Here is a 17,312-nt window from a genome sequence, read left to right as displayed (position 1 = left end):
GAGTAGTAGGCCTGACTGGATGGTCTGTAAATGACCTCTCGAATAATTCTGTAACAGTATGAATGCCAACTTGCAATTGTCATAGAGCGACGGTAAGAGAGGTTCGTTGTATGGCGCCGAAGCAGAGGGTATCACCGGAGTGATAAGCAAAATGTGTAAGATAAGACAGGCGAGCTCGGCAGACGGTGTGCTCTGTAACGACGCTGCTTGTCTTCTCAAGCCGAGTGGGTGAATGATTGGAATCCATTCGTGGATCGATCTCAAGTATCCATCAACCACCACCTCTATTCCAAGGTCGAGGACTTCTAGGGTGGCGAACAAGTGCGCTGTTAGCAAGTCGTCATGGTCTTGGCGTGTTGCTAAGTTTGGTCCTAGAAGAGAAGAAGAAATCGGGTGTGTCCCCTTGTAAGAAGAGCCGTAGTGACAAATACTATTGTGACTATGTAGTATCAGTAGTTTGAACGCCTACGCCTTATAAGACAAATATGCTTGATACTTACTCTGTGCACCGGCTACAAGCCGGTAGTAGCCGATCGCAGCCCTTCTTCTTTGTCGAGCACAAATGACAGGCGTTCGAGGATAAACTACTTGTCGACATACTCGCTTTAGTACAGGATTGAGTTATCTTGAAAAGCAACCGATCGGAATGAGTTCTAGAGAAGTTTCGGAGGAGCCCGCAGAGCACTCCATTGCGCGAGTTGTTCCTGGAGAGTCAGCTTGCTGACAAACTGTTTCTGGTAGAATACTGAACTAGTCCGCCGCTAGTCCGCCGCTGACCCGCCACTTGCAGGGCCAAGACCGGGCCAACCCGCCGGAGTAGTGTCGGACAAGTGGTGTGCCAGGGCGTAGCAATGCTACGGTGCTCTTAAGGGGTTACAGCATTGATTCCAAGACCAATTGACTGTCAAAACCATCTCTCGTGATGGATACTAGGAGTCGCTACTGACTGGAAACTGGTCACAACGATTCATGCCGATGGGGTTTCTGAAGACTCTGGGGCCGGTGTCATAAATAGCCCAGCTTCTTCTCACTCTTCCCAACGCATTTAAGGCGGCACATAAACTTCATCAACTACATTATCTGATCTTCTATTGCAATATAAAACCAGCCCTCAATTTCTATCATAATGGCAGTTTCACAGGAGATTCGTGGCCCTTCCCTTTTCATCAGCCATGGAGCAGGCCCCCTCCCCCTTATCCACCCAGGCTTAGAGGATTTCCGGCAGCAAGTCGCCAAATTGGGCAGTAGGCTCAATGGAGTCAAAGGAATCATCCTTCTTTCAGCGCATTGGGAAACCGATGAGCCTGAAATCACTGCCCTCGAAGATCCTGGTCTCTACTTCGACTACGGAACTGTGGCCGCAGCCCAAGCCCTTGTTCCACCTGAGGCCTACGAGACCAAGTATCCCGTCCTCGGAAACGCAGCTTTAGCCGCGGAAATCAACCAACGACTCCAGGATTGCGGCTTCAAACCGGTTCTCGACTACAAGAGAGGCTTGGACCACGGCGTCTTTGTCCCGCTCAAGATTATGCGGCCCAAGGCAGACATACCTGTTGTCCAGGTATCTGTTCTCACTGGAAAAGACGAGGAGGAGGCCACAGACAAAAACCTGCGATTAGGTCGCGCCTTGGAGTACTTCAGAGACTTTGGGTACGCCATAATGGGGAGCGGCGGGTCGTACCATGACTTCATGACCATGCAAGACGTTCTCCAAGGTTCTGGCAAAATTCCCTCGGGGGCTGAGGAGTTTGAAAGCTACCTCGAATCTACGGCGGCAATTGCTGATGCAAACACTCGCGAGGAGGCTCTTAAGCACTGGCGGGATACCCCGTCGAGCTATGTGGCTCATGTGAAAGCCGAGGCTGAGCACTTTTGGCCGTTTCTAGTCGCAGCCGGTAGTGGCGGAGACGTTTCTGGGCAGCGAATCCTCAAGCTTCTGTCTCAGGGCTTGCCCATGAGCTTCTATGAATGGTGGGGTTAGAATTTGAAGCTATCTGGCATATTGAATGCTAAACGGGGGAGCGAATCTTCCAAGGGGGTTGTGTAACTTTGCTCCAAGTCTATGTCACGATATTAGTGTCGTTACGGTCATAGTGTCAGGTTCTTCATCATGTCTTGGGAAGATCCCCGCCTTATGGCCTCCGAACTTCAGTATCAAAGAGAATAGGCTACGATTCAAGGAATTTAGGCGCCACGTTCTTAATGCGAAGTGCTCAGAAGTGACGAATGACTCAAGCCGACCGCCTTCATTTTGTTAGCAGAAAGCGAAGACTGCAATCATATTAGTTCAAGATGCTTTAGTACCTAGTGGCTAGAAATCTGGGCCTTCGTATGGTAACCAAGGAGCTTTGATGAATTGTTGTTTCTCTTTCTATTACTTATATGTAGTCTTTAACCTCCTGGGTCTCAGACTTGGGGGAGGGGGTAGATGTTTCACCCATTCGAAGTCTTGGCTTGCTATCTGAGATACTTAATCCTACTTCCCTCGCAATGAGCAGCACGACTTGCTGTAAGGAACCAGATCACTGGTTCCAGTAAAGTACGGACGATGGGTCGGTGCTACTAGGATTCCTATTTCAGAGAGTTCTCCGAAAAAAGCAGCATAATAATTACCTGTGTGTAGTGAGATAAAAGTGGTGTTGATGGCAAAACCGCTCAGTCTTTGTCCTCAATTCACTGAATGGTCAATGCTTGTGCCTCAGCCCGAGAGAATGGACCACAGACCCACTGGCTTTCAGAGCCCGCCCTGCTGTTTTTCCATTTGTGAACAAAAGTAGACATGCTGTTTGTCTCTTTTCGTGTTTCATCGTCGCTTGGTTTATTAATGTCACGCACGGCTGATTAGGTGCTGTAGCCTGTCTGACGTTTCTGCTTTTAGGAGTATCTCATGGCGATTAGCTTATTTAAATGCCGACAGATCCCACCAGAATGGCATCAACGATCGCAGCAAAGTGACAACGGGAAAAGGTTTCCATACGGGCTGTTGCAGAGGTATTCTGGACGTCTTCGTGAAGTTTTTTGTTGAACCAGGGGGCACCCCTGGCTGTCTGGTTTGCAAACAAGGGGTACAGGAAATGATCCAATCATGCTGCCTGGGTTCATGCAGTCGCCATCTGCAGCTTTGAACTAAAAGCAAACCAACGAGCGCCTCGTATCGCCAAGCTACATCTTGGCTTATTTTGGTGAGTGCTTCAAGTCCAGCTGACGCCGTCTGCCATGTGGAAAGCAAGCTCGCGCCCAGCTGAGTGACTCTCTTCGCGTCACCGTCCATCCGCGGCTATGGCTGCATGTGGATGTGATGTCTATCTGGGACATCGTTGGACGCGTGATTGCTTTGGTGAGCTTGAAGCCTTGAACAACAAGATTACCTTGATTGCAAACAAAAGCAGCAGGAAGATCTTCTGCTCGTTCCAACGCCGTCCCATGCATAATGCGTCTCAGTAAGCCGCCATGCCTATTTGTGACTTCCTTTGGGGGCTAGCTGAAATTTGCATGGCCCCGTCCGACCCTCCCGCCGGCGGCCGAGATTTGATTAACCAGCCCACAATGCAGCCGCCAGATACGGGATAACTAGCTCGCTGTTCAGGTTCTTTATTCTTAAGGATCGAGTCCAATGGATGACTTGCTGGCCCTTCGCTGTTTGTGAGAGTTTTCCAACTTTCTACCTTCCCTACCTCATTTCTTCATGGCTATCAAATCTAAAATGCATTTTTTCCCCATAAGGCCAACGTCCAGGAGGGACTTGTGCATTATCGGAGGAGTCTTCATTACACTTGCATTCTTTTTGCGCAACCCGTTCCTCAGCCAGATACGGCAGAGAAGCGGCGCAGCAACGTCAAGCATACTGAGTGAAATTCAAAATAGCACATTAGGCGTAAGTCCAAACCGTCCAACCCGTGTGTGGCCAATACCAAGAACTCATTCGCATCTCGTCTCTAGTTCGAAAAGATATTCGTCGTCGGCCTACCAAGCCGGACAGATCGCCGAGATGGCATGATTCTACAGGCTGCACTCAGTGACATTGAGATCGACTTCGTCGACGGTGTTCCGGGCAAGGAGGTCTCCGACAAGGCGATACCAAAAACATCTGAGCACGACCGCTTGGGTGACGGCGCCATAGGTTGCTGGCGAGGTCACATGAATGCTCTTGAAGAGTGAGTCTTGCTTATTCACACAATTGTTTACGCCCCAGACATCTGATAAGTTCCCACAGGATCGTTCGTCGCAACTTGACTTCAGCCTTGATACTTGAAGATGATGTCGACTGGGACATCAGAATTAGGCAACAGTTACACGACTTCGCCAGATCGACCCAAGCGCTTACTCAGCCTTTACTTGAAGCGCCTTCGTCCTACGTCGATCGTTCGTATTCGAAACTGTCTCGCGCAGCACCTGAGGTCGCACCCGATATTTCATTTGACCATCTGCCAGCTTCAGTCGCACCAAAGATTTCGCCCTATGGCGACGACTGGGACCTCCTCTGGATTGGACACTGCGGCATGCATTTCCCCTTCCAAGACAGCCAGACTGTGCCCCAAACTCGCATCATTCGCTCCAACGATGTGACCGTTGCCCCACGGAAGAATCTGTGGACGCTCAACATCCCGTTCACCCTGAAGGAGAAGTACCCGGATCATACGCGAGCATATCACCATGCTCAGGAGGGAGTGTGCACCCTCGGTTATGCAGTCAGTCAGAAGGGAGCACGGAAACTTCTGCATGAGGTGGCATTGAAGGATGTGAGCGATGCCGTCGATATCCTGCTCAGATTCTTCTGTGAGGGCGCGAAAGGCAGGAGACCGCATAACTGCTTGACAACGCAGCCGGCTCTTTTCCATCATCACCGCACAGCCGGACCTTTGAGCTCAATGAGCGACATCGGGGACCACGGAGGCGGCTTTAGGGAAGCAAGCATGACTGACATGGTGAGATGGAGCGTGCGTTTGAACGCAGATGCGCTGCTTGAAGGAAGAACAGATTTTGTTGACCAATATCCTGACGATAAATAAACTAAACTTAGATAGACCAAAGCTACACACCTGTCACTTTTCTTCTATATTTTGTAGCAATCTTAGATACCTTACGTTCTATTCTTTTCAAAGCCAATTACATTTCCAGTACCGATTCTTTCGCAACAATTCTGCGGCAACTCCTCAAGTCAAGCTGGCAGTCTCACTGTTTCAGAGTAGAAGAGCTTTCCATGCATTTGTGACCTCGAAGGTAATCAGTCTATTGAGATAGGCGCTGTCATCTAGATCCATGATTGACTATTTACTCTAAGTGGTGTGGACAAGATTTCCTTCGGGACGTGATAAATGACACCGTGATATCATAAAATTACCAGTAGAGAATTCGTTATGAAGCCATTTGGAGAAAGCATGCTAGCCAAATACATTTATGGACGGAAGCCATGAGGCTATGCCACACAATCTCAAGCTCCAAATCTTGGCAAGAAGAAAGTTCATAAGATGCGCAATAGTTTTACCTGACGCCTAGATGCGTGTCAAATCGCATCCTCAAACATCTGTCGGCGATCCACTGTTAGAGCCCTAACCTGAAATGCGAGAAGCATGATCTACCTAGGGCGTTGTAGACGAAGGCGCCTCTTTGAGAGGCTTTTGTCCGTAAACAACATGGCTTTTAGACCGTCAGTAACAGCTCGAACCTTATTCCTTGGATGGTACAGCTAGAATCATTACTCACAGGTCATAGATACCGTGGTAGGCACCTTCCTTCATCTCCTTCCGAACTTGCGCGGTCTCAACTAGCACCTCTTCCTTGGTTCGGCCGAGGACGCCACAAAAGACTCTCAAAGTAAATCCCTCGAGACCTTCGAGCATTTGAGCCAAATTGAGCATACCCAAGTCCTTATAATGTGGCTCCTTAGGCCAGGGGCCGAGAGGTGCTTTGAAACGCTGGTGGAAAATGTTTTCAAAGCCAGTGTCCGTCACCCAGCCTTCCAGCCTCGGACCAGGCGAGGGTTCCCGCCCGATGTTCCTCATTGTCTTCAAGAAAGTCTGGTTCCAGGGCCAAGTGGCATGCTTTTCAGTGTAAGTGCCATCGTCTGAGTAAATTTCAGGGTCCATCTCGTGGAACTCGGCCCAACCTCCCGGGTTCAAGTGACTTTCGATCTTTGTTAGTTCAGGTGAACATGTGGCGATTGCAAGGAAGAGACCCTTTCCCGCAAATGGTTGGATCTGCTTGGTGCATCGACTTACTCGTATATGTTCTTGACCAGCTTGGGCCAGTCTGCTATAGACGCAGCCATGAACCGGCAAAATATAAAGTCGTACTTTGTTTGATGGACCCACGGGCTCTCGACGTCATCGATTTCGAATCTGACATTGACAGGAACCCTGGGACAGTGTCAGCGATAAAGTGGTCATAATCAGCTCGGACAGTTAGCCATGAGCTTACCAAGACGGCTGGATGGCGCTGAGATCGACTCCAACAACCTCAGCATTCTCAAAGATATCGCCAATCTCAACAGCCCCTGCGAAAAGGTTTGTCAGTCTTCCGAAAGAGCGCCGAGAGTAAAGAAACAGAACTCGGGCCTTACAGATACCAGTCCCAGTGCCAACATCAAGAATTTGCTGAATCTTTTCTTTCTCGAGCGGAGCAAGGAATAGCCTATTCTTGATGGCCTTGACCATCATGGCATGTGTCATGTCAAGTCTTTCCATTTCTACCTCATCGTTCGGCATTATGTATGCTACATTAGTTAGCTCATTCAGAATTTCCCAGACATTGAATACTGGCAAACATACAGCCGGGTCTGAAGGCATGATATCGTCGGCCATACTCCATAGGATAATCAATGACACTTGAAGATAGAGACGCAGTGTAATTAGAGCTGTGCGCGCAGAGGGAGTCAGTCATGCTATCTCTAAAGTGATCGTGTTCGAACCTACATCCGCTCATCAATGGTTGATGCGTTGTCAGTCTAAAATGTGGTTAGCAAAGATCTCCTGCGGAGACCGGAAGCTTGTGGTGACCGCTATGATCGACTTACAGTCTCTCCTTCATCTGCCTCAACTATCACATCGTTGGCAACTTGTTGCGTATCAACTGGCGAACCGGTGGGCGGACTGGCTTGGCTTTCCGCTGGAGGCGACGTTGCTTGCACAGGTGGTGTCGTTGCGGCTGGTGCAGCTGGTGCAGCTGGCGCCCCCGGAGCTCGACTCTGGTTGTCCGTCTCCTCAGCCATTGTAGGCGCAGACGCCACGAGTTTATAAGGTTTCGAAGAACGAGCTCACAAGGCGGCGGGTTTGCAGTCGACGAGAATTAGACGACACGGAAAGTTCCCCTTAGGTGTTTCGGGGGGCCGGGCGATTGTCCAGCCTTTTTGTAACTACCCCTCCGTTGTTTGTCGTCCTCTCTTTTGGTTTAGCGAACTTGGCATGTTTGCTGCAGACATCTCTGTTCCTTCTCGTTGGTGCTGTGCCTCCAAGATGCATTAAAATGGAGAAATCCTGCAGCTTGAGATCTTCAGATTGGTTGTCATTCGAGCTCGCAGAAAGCTGTTTCGTGTCCTGTCAGGGTCCGCATCGTCGTAATAGGCGATCAGGCCAATTAGATATAAGCGCTTAGTTCTCGCCGGATATCCGGCCAAGTGTGAGCACCCAGCCGGAATAACTATGCAGCAAGTGCATGGGCAATCAACATTTCACATGGTTTTTCAAACTTGCGCTTGGCCAAAAGATCCATCAGATCTTCTCAAATTCACAGGGCCCGAATCGTTCTGACTAAGGCCACAAGAAAGGCACATGGGTTAAAAGGAAGAAGTCATATTAAAATAGACCTTGTTGTCAAGCCAGGAAGCCATATAGGGGCAAGACAGCAACAGTTCGCACTTGCTGGAGCAAAAGCATACATGTAACTCGACGTTGGCCTGATTCGAACAGACGCTCCCGAAGGAACAAGATTTCTAGTCTTGCGCATTAGACCACTCTGCCACAACGCCGTGATCCACTGGAGGTGGAGTTGAGATCTCCTCCTCAGATGCGGATCATGATCGGTTCCGGCTAGCAACAACAGCTTGATTATCATTCTGCATCGTGTGCCGAGGCCTTCAAAAATACCGTAGGCGCATCGCTTGTTTGTGATTGGATTTGAACATCATGAGGTTTGAGGGTAAGCACCTACTTTAGGTGACTAAGTATATTGTCCATGACAAGATGTCCTTGAGGAGTTGCCCCCATAATCGCTAGTCAATAAACTGGGTCTGCTCTGACGAGCCGTTCCAACTTCCAAGCATCCTCGACCCACCTTCAGTCCCCCAAAACCCTCACTAGAAAACATCTCGATACCTTCTAGTATCCACATGAAATGGCTGGTACAGAGGCTCTTAGCGCCCAAGAGTCCAACTTCATGGTCGTGAGTGCATTGAATGCCAAGGTATCGTCATGGATAGTCTTGGAGCTCGCAAGCCGAAAAGATTTGACCATCTTCATCCACTGGGTCACTTATCACTTGCAAAAGCCGGCAAACTCACTCTCAAAGGCCAAGAGCCTCCTCATGATACTTGGAAATGGCTAGATGATAGTGATTGATATCCATAAACTCCACGGGTTTCTATTCCAATACCAGCTTGTAGTATCTCATGTCGCTCACGGTAAAAGTGACGCCAGCGCTGCCAGTTCCCATGGCCGTCCGAATACATGCGAGGGGGCGATAGCAGGTTGCACTGTAGCAAGCCCTTCGCCCCCTTGTATGGAAAAAGGTAGCATCCAATTGCGAAGTTATCGCGAATCTTGATTGCTAAACACAACTTGGGCTCCCGGCTCCTTACCCACATAGTATTTGCACCGAATCCTCATGGTCACGCGGAAATGGCTCATTAAGGACTTGCGCTGGATGTTACTTTTCTCTGAGCTCGCCCGCAAATGAACGCTGTAAGCTGATGTTGCTCTAAACATCAAGATGGCGATAGATAAGACATGTGTACGGTTAGCAAAGACGCAATGCGCATGTCAACGGTTGTCCTTCGCTTCCAACTGATTGTTGGACTATGTAAACATATCGTGTATGAAGTGACTGGCTTTCTTCAGGCTATCCAAGAACTGGGGCTGAATTTCTATTGCAGATAATAATCCTCAGGGGCATCACGTAAGGTGAACCTAACTCACAGGGGATATTTGAGATTGCGTCCGGATCAACTCGCCCCCGATCGGATGAGTTTTACTCACCGCTGCTGATGCAAGATCCAAGCCGGAATGCCAATCACCCATGCCCTAATCTCCGAAGTGATGACTTGCACCGTCCAAGTGAAAATACGGCAACAGCTGGATAGCTGAGCCAGTATCGGGAGGATAGAGAAGATCGCCCCAAGGAAGCCCTTCGTATCAGGGTTTGCTCCTCATTATCTCTGTTAGCAGCTATGCTTCCCTCACTTGAATCAGGCCTGTCATGAACGAAGCAGCTTTTCAGATGTTCAAACGAACGCTGACTGTGTGGGGAGGGCAACACCACATGACGGGATCGCGCTTATCGGCACCATGTATCCGTATCAGCGCGGTAATCGTTCAGAATTGAGAGAGCTACGGGAGTGGCCACCGGAGCTCTGTTGCGATCCAAGCAAGGAGTACTTGCAGTATTAGTTCGTCTGGCTTCTTTTCACATATTATCTGTGCAATAGCAACGAAAGCCGGCCGATAAAGTTTCATAAGTTCTTCCCTTACGACGCACCAATGCATGGTCCCCCAAAAGCTTTCGAATTATTCCGTGGGGGTATGCAGGTTGCAGCTGTGCAGGTATCAAGGTGCGTGCGCCATGCCAGGGGTAAAAAGGGGGATCATTACGAGATACATACTGCGTACCTCTGCGCACATAACGACGCTATTACCAGAGATGTTTTACCCAATGGTCTAAACCACAAGAACCCGCGGATCGCGGAAAGAATTTTCTTTGGTACTGTTGCCTTTAACTGTGTTAGTTCAGAATGCTTGCCTGTTTCTGTGACCAAACCATTACGAACGTCCAACCCGATAGCCATGGCTCCGGAACCAATGTCATTTTGACTATCGATCATCCCAAGTTGCAAGAGTCTAAATCACTGAGACTCATCTCGTTCGGCGGCAAACGGAAAATCATAGGCAAATGTTCTGCTCGTAGCTCTGCCCACTTCAGGAACCGGAACCCGAAGGGAGGGTAATTAGAGTTCACGGTATTTCAACCCCCGGTACCCCGGGGGTCAATCACGGTTTTCTGTCACTCGCCGTGCCTCTAGACAAGGGAACGAGTGGGGCTTCAAGAGTTCGCATTGCAACGTCACGGCCTTTGGCCACGCTCACTGGGGTAATTGGGGACAAGGAACCTGACTCGGGTCGTCCGAAACACAGAGCATGATAACCAGTTCTTGCTGTGATCAAGTACGCGCTCCCGCCTGAGAGAACCTTGAGTTTTATCAGTGGCAGATAACTTCCTACCCCCTGCGGCACTGCCATGAATGCTTGAATGCTATCCTGTTTTATCATGGTAGTGCTACTACCATTGCAACGCGGTAAGTGCCACATGCTACGCCAGCACACTCGATGGAAGGGAAAAGGTTGTCTCTCGCGGGAAGGCGACTGTAACAATCTGCACTTTCTTCACTGCACCTCCGCTATCATCATGAACAGGATGACCCCTCAGATCTTTGTGATACATATCTCTGAGCATCTCCAGTGACATTCCCGCATTTGGATTGTCTGCTGTGCAGATTGAATACGCTCCTTGCTTGCAGCCTCGACTTTTCCCGACCATCTTGCGGCGGCGGCGATCGAAATTCGGCGGAAGTTTGTGTTTTTAACATCGCGCAAACAGTCTCAAGTCGCCCAACATGGTGACGATGAACCATGACTACACCAAGGGTCAAATGATCGGCCTGGCGATTGGGTTTATGGTCATTCCTACAGCGTTCTATGGACTTCGAGTCTGGGCGAAGCTACTCGTCAAAAGATTTGCATGGGACGACTACCTAACGGGAGCAGCGCTCGTAAGTCTACAGATGGAGCTTGGAGCCATTGGTTGAATGATATCAAATGCTGACCGATGTCTCCTTTCAACAGCTGGTATCAATCACCTGCTGTACTCTGCAACTAGCTAGTATGTCTGAAAATGCCATGATCACTTAGCAGAAGAAGGAACTGACGCGAAGGCAAGCTGCGATTCACGGTCATTTGGGACAACATCAGCCCACGTTCCCCGACGGCTCCCCAATTATGGACGATCCAGGGTTGATCTTCTTCGAAGAGGTGAGTTTATCTCTCCAGCTCGCCGGCGTCGCATCTGGCACATAGCTAACAAGCTTTTCGCACATCAGACAAAGTTTGCACTTAATATGATTTCAATCCTGGGCTTAGGGCTCGTCAAATCATCTATTCTCTTGTTGTATTACACCCTCTTCCCAAGCCAAAGGTTTCGATACGTCGTCTTTGGGATACTAGCCTTTGTGATCGGATGGACAGTCAGCTTCTTCTTCTCTCATCTCTTTACTTGTTTTCCCATCACGGTGTTCATCGAGCCCTACTATGGCAACTCGTGTGTTCAGACGGTACCGATGTTCCTCGCGCTCCTATTCACCGACGTCATTGCCGACTTTGTTATCCTCGTACTACCTGTCGCGATGGTTCTCAAAGTCCAGATGCCCCTGAAGAAGAAACTTGCAGTCATCGCAATGCTAGGACTTGGCGCTGCGTAAGTTTTCCAATGTCGTTGGTAAGGGCAAAGGTTGCTGACAAAAATGTAGCGTCTGTGCCGTGAGTGTCACGAGGGTGGTAGCTACTTTTGCTATCGCCGAAGAATATGTCAAGCATCCTAACGATGTCATCTGTAAGTCACACTTGAACTGATCAACTCTAGCTCCTTCTCTGACGATGACACAAGATTACACCGCTCCCGTCTTCTTCTGGACCAACATTGAACTGTCGCTGGCCATTGTTTGCGCCTGTCTCCCAACACTCCGGCCAATCTGGGTGCATTTCTTCCCCAAGCCCATTACGACAGGAAACGATTCTTACGAGTACGGATCATCACGACGTATTGGAGGGAAGAACAGTATGAGAACACCGAGAACGCCATATGAAGAGCTCGATGAATTAGAAATGATTCGAAACGACGACAAGACGCGCTCAGGCTCCCCAGAAGGACGAGAGATTCTGAGGGAGACGACGATTCATCAGACGATTGAGCCTTCTGACAGCTCGAGTACTGCCAACTTAAGGACTAATGGTGTTGGATTATGAGCAGGAGGACTAATTTGAGGGAGATATGTGTATGAGTGTTGATTTTTTTGACAGTCGTTCATGGTTCTAATGAGACCGATTCTTGTGTGTTTCCTTGATGATACCTCATTTGTACTTTTGCCGACTGCTATCGAAACTCCAGATCTGAGCTAGACTTTGGCACTTGTCTTTTCTTCTCAATATTTGACCTAATCAATGGTATCCGAACCAACTTGCAAGCGGCGATTTTCCCTATCAAATGTCACACAACCACGATTCTCAAATTTGGTCGTCAGTTGCAGGACTTTGTTAATCAATAAGCCGCGTGGCTTCGAGAATCATACGTAACCCTAGCGAATTGCTAAGATTGCGCTTTGGAGAGCAGCGTTGCCGCCCTGCCGAGGACTTACGGACCTGACCAAAGCACAGTTCTTGGTGTGCTTCAGATGTCCAAATAACCTCTCCATCCACAACCTCCACAGTACGGGCCAGCGGGGGCAAAGAGGGGATGATTTTCTCGCCAAGGGGGTTTTTCTCTTTCGACAATCGGTGCAGCGGACCCGTTTGATATCGTATGTCCCGCAAGACAAGGTCGAACCCAGCAACAAGCTCCACCTGCAATGCCAGGGTAACCGGACACGACCATGTCGCGGTCGGGATTCCGTAATCTTTTGCCAAGGATGGGAACGCTTGCGTCGTTTTTCTGCAATGGAATTCCAGCGCCCTTGTCGTATGATGGTAATATTCGCCCAGAAGTCCGCTCGTTAGTGGCCGCAAGCTCCGAGATGCGACGGTCACATTGGAGATGGGTTGACTGATGGAGAGCCTGGAGAGGATTTACCCCTCTCTCTCCTCTTCCCCCTTTGATAGTGGCATGGTGTAGACCCTGACCAAGATGGAGAACCTCATGTCCGTTTGATCCCTACCAAGACTATGCGACCTGGCAGAGACCAACACCAACGCAGCTGCATACCATGGTAACCGGGAGAATTAGTCGGCATATGCCTCTTCTATAACGATCCAGGATTTGACGCGTGGATCCAAGGGGGTCATGTGGCTGGGAGTCTCATTGCATCCTACATCATACATGTAGACGCAGACATGAACTCGTGCACGTTCGCAGACCCTTAAAGAATCTTGTCCTGCTCTGTGGTTGTCCATGCACAAGCTTCTTGGCTATCACAGCTTCTCGCCGACGATCACCTGCCACTGCTACCCCCGGACGACACCATGCGGTCCCTAATCGTCGGTCTGCAGCTCATCTCAATGGTAGCATCTGCTGCCATTAGCATCAACGCCCGTTCCGTAGCCGAGGATTTGCAAAACCTTGTCTCGACTTCCTCCGTGGCCGTCGAAGTTCGAGAACGTTGGAGTGACTTCGATGTACCTCTGCCATCAGTCATTGTCAATGCGACATCCGAGAAGGATTTGAGTGCTGTGGTAGGTTCACCGATGTTCTCGGCCAAATCGGATCACTCACTACTGTGCACATTTATGCTAATGTTTATCTGCCATACAGGTCAAGTACTGTTCGACAAACAACATCGCTTTCCTCCCCCAGAATGGCGGCAATGGTTGGGCGACCAAACAATTCAACCTGGGCAGCAATGGCGTCCTGATCAATCTCGCCGGCTTCAACCAGGTTAACATCAGTACCGACAAGAAAACAGCTACGATTGGTGGAGGAGCGCTCATTGGCGACGTCGTTGCTGCTGCTGACGCTGCAGGTGTCTTGGTCCAGACAGGCAATTGTAATTGCGTCGGCGCTCTTGGGGCAGCCCTGGGCGGTGGATATGGCAACATCATGGGGGAACACGGCTTTGCTGTTGACAACATCTTGTCTATGCGCGTAATCACTGCCACCGGAGAGGCTCTGACAGTTTCAAGCTCATCTAACCCAGATCTTTACTGGGCTCTGAGGGGCGCAGCACCCAACTTCGGCATCGTCACTTCCGCGACAGTGAATGCATGGGCAACAACGAGTCGTACATCCTGGATCATGTCTCTGACCTTTGACTCCTCAAAGATCGCCGACGTGGCTCAGACCATCCAAGATCTTCCGTTGCTTCCGGAACAAGTCGTCTACCTGGTGCTGACAAATTCCGGCGACTCTTTGAATTCGCCAATGGTTCTTGTCACTGGCTTCCTACGCGAGGGAACCGAAGAAGCTGGTCGTGCCGCCTTTGCGCCTCTGTACAACCTCGGACCCCTGACCAACTCCAGCGTGGTTACTCCTTACCAACAATGGAACGCCGCCAACGACAACTTCTGCGCTCGCGGAGGCCGCAAACCGGCATACAGCACGACCATCAACAACATGAAGTCGGAAACATGGCCTGAGATCTGGACTCTATACACCGACTTCCAGAAACAGACGGGCTCACAGAATTCAGCTGTGTTGATCGAGAGATACAACCTGACCACGGCAAAGTCGGTTCCTTCTGGGTCCGCAGCGATGCAAGATGAGCTCCGTCAAGAAGCGTTCGCGCAGGCGATTGTCATCCCGTGGTATGAGGACGCGAGCCTCGATACTCAAGCTCTGGAGTTCGGCGCAAAAGTCCGAGATATATGGAGCTTCTCTTCAAGTGCCACCGTGAACCCGACGTAAGTTAAATATTCAATCAAAATTTCTCTGTTGTCGTTGTGGTCAACTAACGGCCATTTCAGGTACATCAACTTTGCTCACGGGGATGAAGAGCTGCAAGCTATCTACGGCTCAAGCTTGGATAGACTCAAGACCTTGAAGAAGCAGTTTGATCCTTCAGGAGCATTTGGTCAGTGGTTCAAGATTGCGTAAGCATTTCTCGATGACTGTGTTTTGAAGTATTGTAACATGCAGAGAAGCACTGTATCTACTCTATAATTAGTGCACACTGGACGATTCACAAGAGATTCAGAGAAGGTACGACAGGTATGGTCCCAGCCGTCGTCTACTCGGTTCTGCATTTTGACTATTGTCCATCGGTATCGAGATGTATATAGTAAGATACCGATCAAATTTCACAGAGTAAAAGTGCCTTAATCATTTCCAACTACCTTTCGTCTTGTCGTTAACTCCTTTCGATGATGCATAGGTACCTGACGTGACCGAACTCGATCATTCATCTCGAAATAGCTTGAAGTGTCATCTGAAAAGTGGTTCGTCTTGGGGAGAGTGTATGTCTGAATTTTATTGATGTATGCGCTCTCATGCCTTCATTAATAAATTGCAAGAACCTCTTCGAGGACGCCGGGGGCTAAGTTGAATCCTCGATTTATCAAAGTCCGTACCCATGCAATAATGCTAATGCGCCGTTCCAAAGTCATTCCAAAAAGGCCGCTTTTCATTGGACACCAATCCATATTAGGCTGAGCAGGCAAATGAGTACGAAACACCACTGAAGTGATCGCTGCAAGCTCCGTATGTAGACTCGCCGTTAAGCGAGACGGGGACGCAAGTCTCCACAGTCTTGTTCGTCTTCGTGTCGACGACGGCGGTGACCTCGGGATTGGCGTACAATGGAATATTGTCGTCCACACATGCCAGCTCCAAGTTGTAGTATGTGGTGTTTGTCACAGCGTCAGTGACGTTGAAAGGGTTGCGGCAGATGGGCTTGAAGACGTATGTGTTATAAGCGCGGATCGTGGTCCATGTCGCGGTGCCCTTTACGGCGCCGCGAGTGTCGCAGACCTCAGTGACCTCTTGCGTCGTTGTGGGAGTGAAGGGGGACCACGCGACGAAGAGATTCCCGTGGGGGTAGCTGAGGTAACCCAAGTTGATGGGAGGGAGGGCAGCTGAAGCAGCGGCGACGAAAGAGGCGCCAAGAATGGTGGAGAGCTGCATTTTAAGAGATTTGGGTGGGAAGAATTAGGTATTACTAGTCAGTTCAAAAACAGTTCAAATCCGATGGTAGCTGGTTCTGGCAAAAACGAGAGTGGCCTGGCTCATCGGATTCCGGGACGATCGGTCTATCGCACTGCTGTTAAATACTCAGGACAAGAGCCATGGCAGCCCCTAGTAGCTGCAGGTCTAGAATCTCGTTCCTTGCAGTTTAGTGGTCCGTTTGGATCGGCCCTCACTTACCGTCCGTGCCGTCATAGTTTCCATGGACCTTTGGTTGGCATAGACAAGGGCGCTGCAGGAAACATTTCAGCCGTTGCGCGATCATACCTTGTCCTAGGCCCGTTGAACGACCCGCGCTAGAACCAAAGTCCCATTTGATCCCATCAGGTTTTTTCGGGCAGTCGGCCAGAGAGAAAATCTCTATCGCTAAACTTCTGCCTGGTAAAACATGGAGAACTTCCTTTCCCGTGCGGCTTGAATCTTTGGTGAGAACTGTTGGTATTCAAACAGAATCAGAATGCAAAACCCGTATTTGAAAATCATGAAGAAGAGATGGCCAATGGCAGATACATCGTGACATCATTGCTGTCCATTTGAACCCTTAGATCGCACTAGAGTGCGGCACAGAGGCGGCAATTGTCAGGCGGAACAGGGCTGCAGATTCAGCGGTCAAATACGAGCTGTTTTGTTGCCTAGACGCGGAAGCTGACGGCACTTAGTGGGGACCTCATGCAATCCTTCTCGTGTTGTCGCCCCGATGGTTCCACAGAACGCATCGAAGTACTTAACTCTTGTAAAAAGCGGTAAGGACAATTTGTCTTTGTTGATAACAAACTCGTACTTTTTATATCGAAATTACTGTCGATGGACTTGAGCGCGTCCTTGGGGCACATTGCGCGTACCGTACAATCAACAAGTATAACTTATCGTGTGATTTCCCTTAGAAGTCTGATCCCGCCAAGATCGATCTTTTGCGCCTGTAGAGCAGGGGGGGAAACGACCATATAGCCACAAATCCTGACCGGCAATTGATCTCTTCGTGTAACTACCGTATGTGGGTACTGGAAGATAGACTCGAGCTTATAGGTTTTTGGCCTATTCTAGCTCCCTATCATTGCTGAGAATGGAGGTTGGCTGGTGGAACTACAACTATCCAGTTGTTAAAATCTTGGGCAGAGACCGGGGTATTTAACATAGTGATGTTCATCGAAGTCTGCAGTCTCTGATGGTGTGATCCGACTATCTTGGGAAGTGATTGCTTAGAATACACGAAAGAAGCATAACAA

At 49.5% G+C, this 17,312-nt stretch overlaps 6 protein-coding genes across 6 annotated transcripts; 4 read left to right on the top strand and 2 right to left on the bottom strand.

The window, feature by feature from the left end:
* Positions 1-1,126: 1,126 nt before the first annotated feature.
* HER10_EVM0006315 (uncharacterized protein) lies at positions 1,127-1,981 on the top strand (the record flags this gene model as incomplete). Its single annotated transcript, XM_035475904.1, has 1 exon — positions 1,127-1,981. The coding sequence occupies one exon, from the start codon at positions 1,127-1,129 to the stop codon at positions 1,979-1,981; it is 855 nt and encodes a 284-aa protein (XP_035336118.1).
* A 1,640-nt stretch (positions 1,982-3,621) lies between these two features.
* HER10_EVM0010984 (uncharacterized protein) lies at positions 3,622-5,124 on the top strand. Its single transcript, XM_035480427.1, has 3 exons — positions 3,622-3,874; positions 3,940-4,154; positions 4,214-5,124. Exons 1-3 carry the CDS (start codon positions 3,686-3,688, stop codon positions 5,007-5,009), a joined length of 1,200 nt encoding a protein of 399 aa, XP_035336521.1. The 5' UTR covers positions 3,622-3,685; the 3' UTR covers positions 5,010-5,124.
* A 397-nt stretch (positions 5,125-5,521) lies between these two features.
* HER10_EVM0009838 (UMTA methyltransferase) lies at positions 5,522-7,289 on the bottom strand. The gene is made up of 8 exons (XM_035479311.1): positions 7,013-7,289; positions 6,912-6,943; positions 6,768-6,853; positions 6,560-6,712; positions 6,418-6,493; positions 6,219-6,356; positions 5,704-6,123; positions 5,522-5,637 (listed from the first exon to the last, which is right to left on the bottom strand). Exons 1-8 carry the CDS (start codon positions 7,205-7,207, stop codon positions 5,580-5,582), a joined length of 1,158 nt encoding a protein of 385 aa, XP_035336431.1. The 5' UTR covers positions 7,208-7,289; the 3' UTR covers positions 5,522-5,579.
* A 3,530-nt stretch (positions 7,290-10,819) lies between these two features.
* HER10_EVM0004883 (uncharacterized protein) lies at positions 10,820-12,224 on the top strand (the record flags this gene model as incomplete). The annotated part of the gene is made up of 6 exons (XM_035474511.1): positions 10,820-10,975; positions 11,049-11,085; positions 11,143-11,234; positions 11,303-11,676; positions 11,729-11,811; positions 11,866-12,224. The coding sequence occupies 6 exons, from the start codon at positions 10,820-10,822 to the stop codon at positions 12,222-12,224; spliced, it is 1,101 nt and encodes a 366-aa protein (XP_035335981.1).
* A 1,209-nt stretch (positions 12,225-13,433) lies between these two features.
* On the top strand, positions 13,434-15,000 carry HER10_EVM0004826 (FAD binding domain-containing protein; the record flags this gene model as incomplete). Its single annotated transcript, XM_035474457.1, has 3 exons — positions 13,434-13,643; positions 13,723-14,807; positions 14,871-15,000. The coding sequence occupies 3 exons, from the start codon at positions 13,434-13,436 to the stop codon at positions 14,998-15,000; spliced, it is 1,425 nt and encodes a 474-aa protein (XP_035335975.1).
* A 216-nt stretch (positions 15,001-15,216) lies between these two features.
* Positions 15,217-16,125, bottom strand: HER10_EVM0007058 (uncharacterized protein). The gene has a single exon (XM_035476624.1). It carries the CDS (start codon positions 16,024-16,026, stop codon positions 15,547-15,549), a length of 480 nt encoding a protein of 159 aa, XP_035336183.1. The 5' UTR covers positions 16,027-16,125; the 3' UTR covers positions 15,217-15,546.
* Between the last annotated feature and the right edge of the window lie 1,187 nt (positions 16,126-17,312).

Source organism: Colletotrichum scovillei (assembly GCF_011075155.1).
Source record: "Colletotrichum scovillei strain TJNH1 chromosome Unknown Contig00003, whole genome shotgun sequence".
In the NCBI taxonomy this organism is placed as follows: Eukaryota; Fungi; Ascomycota; class Sordariomycetes; order Glomerellales; family Glomerellaceae; genus Colletotrichum; species Colletotrichum scovillei.
This window is presented reverse-complemented; position numbering and strand designations above follow the sequence as displayed.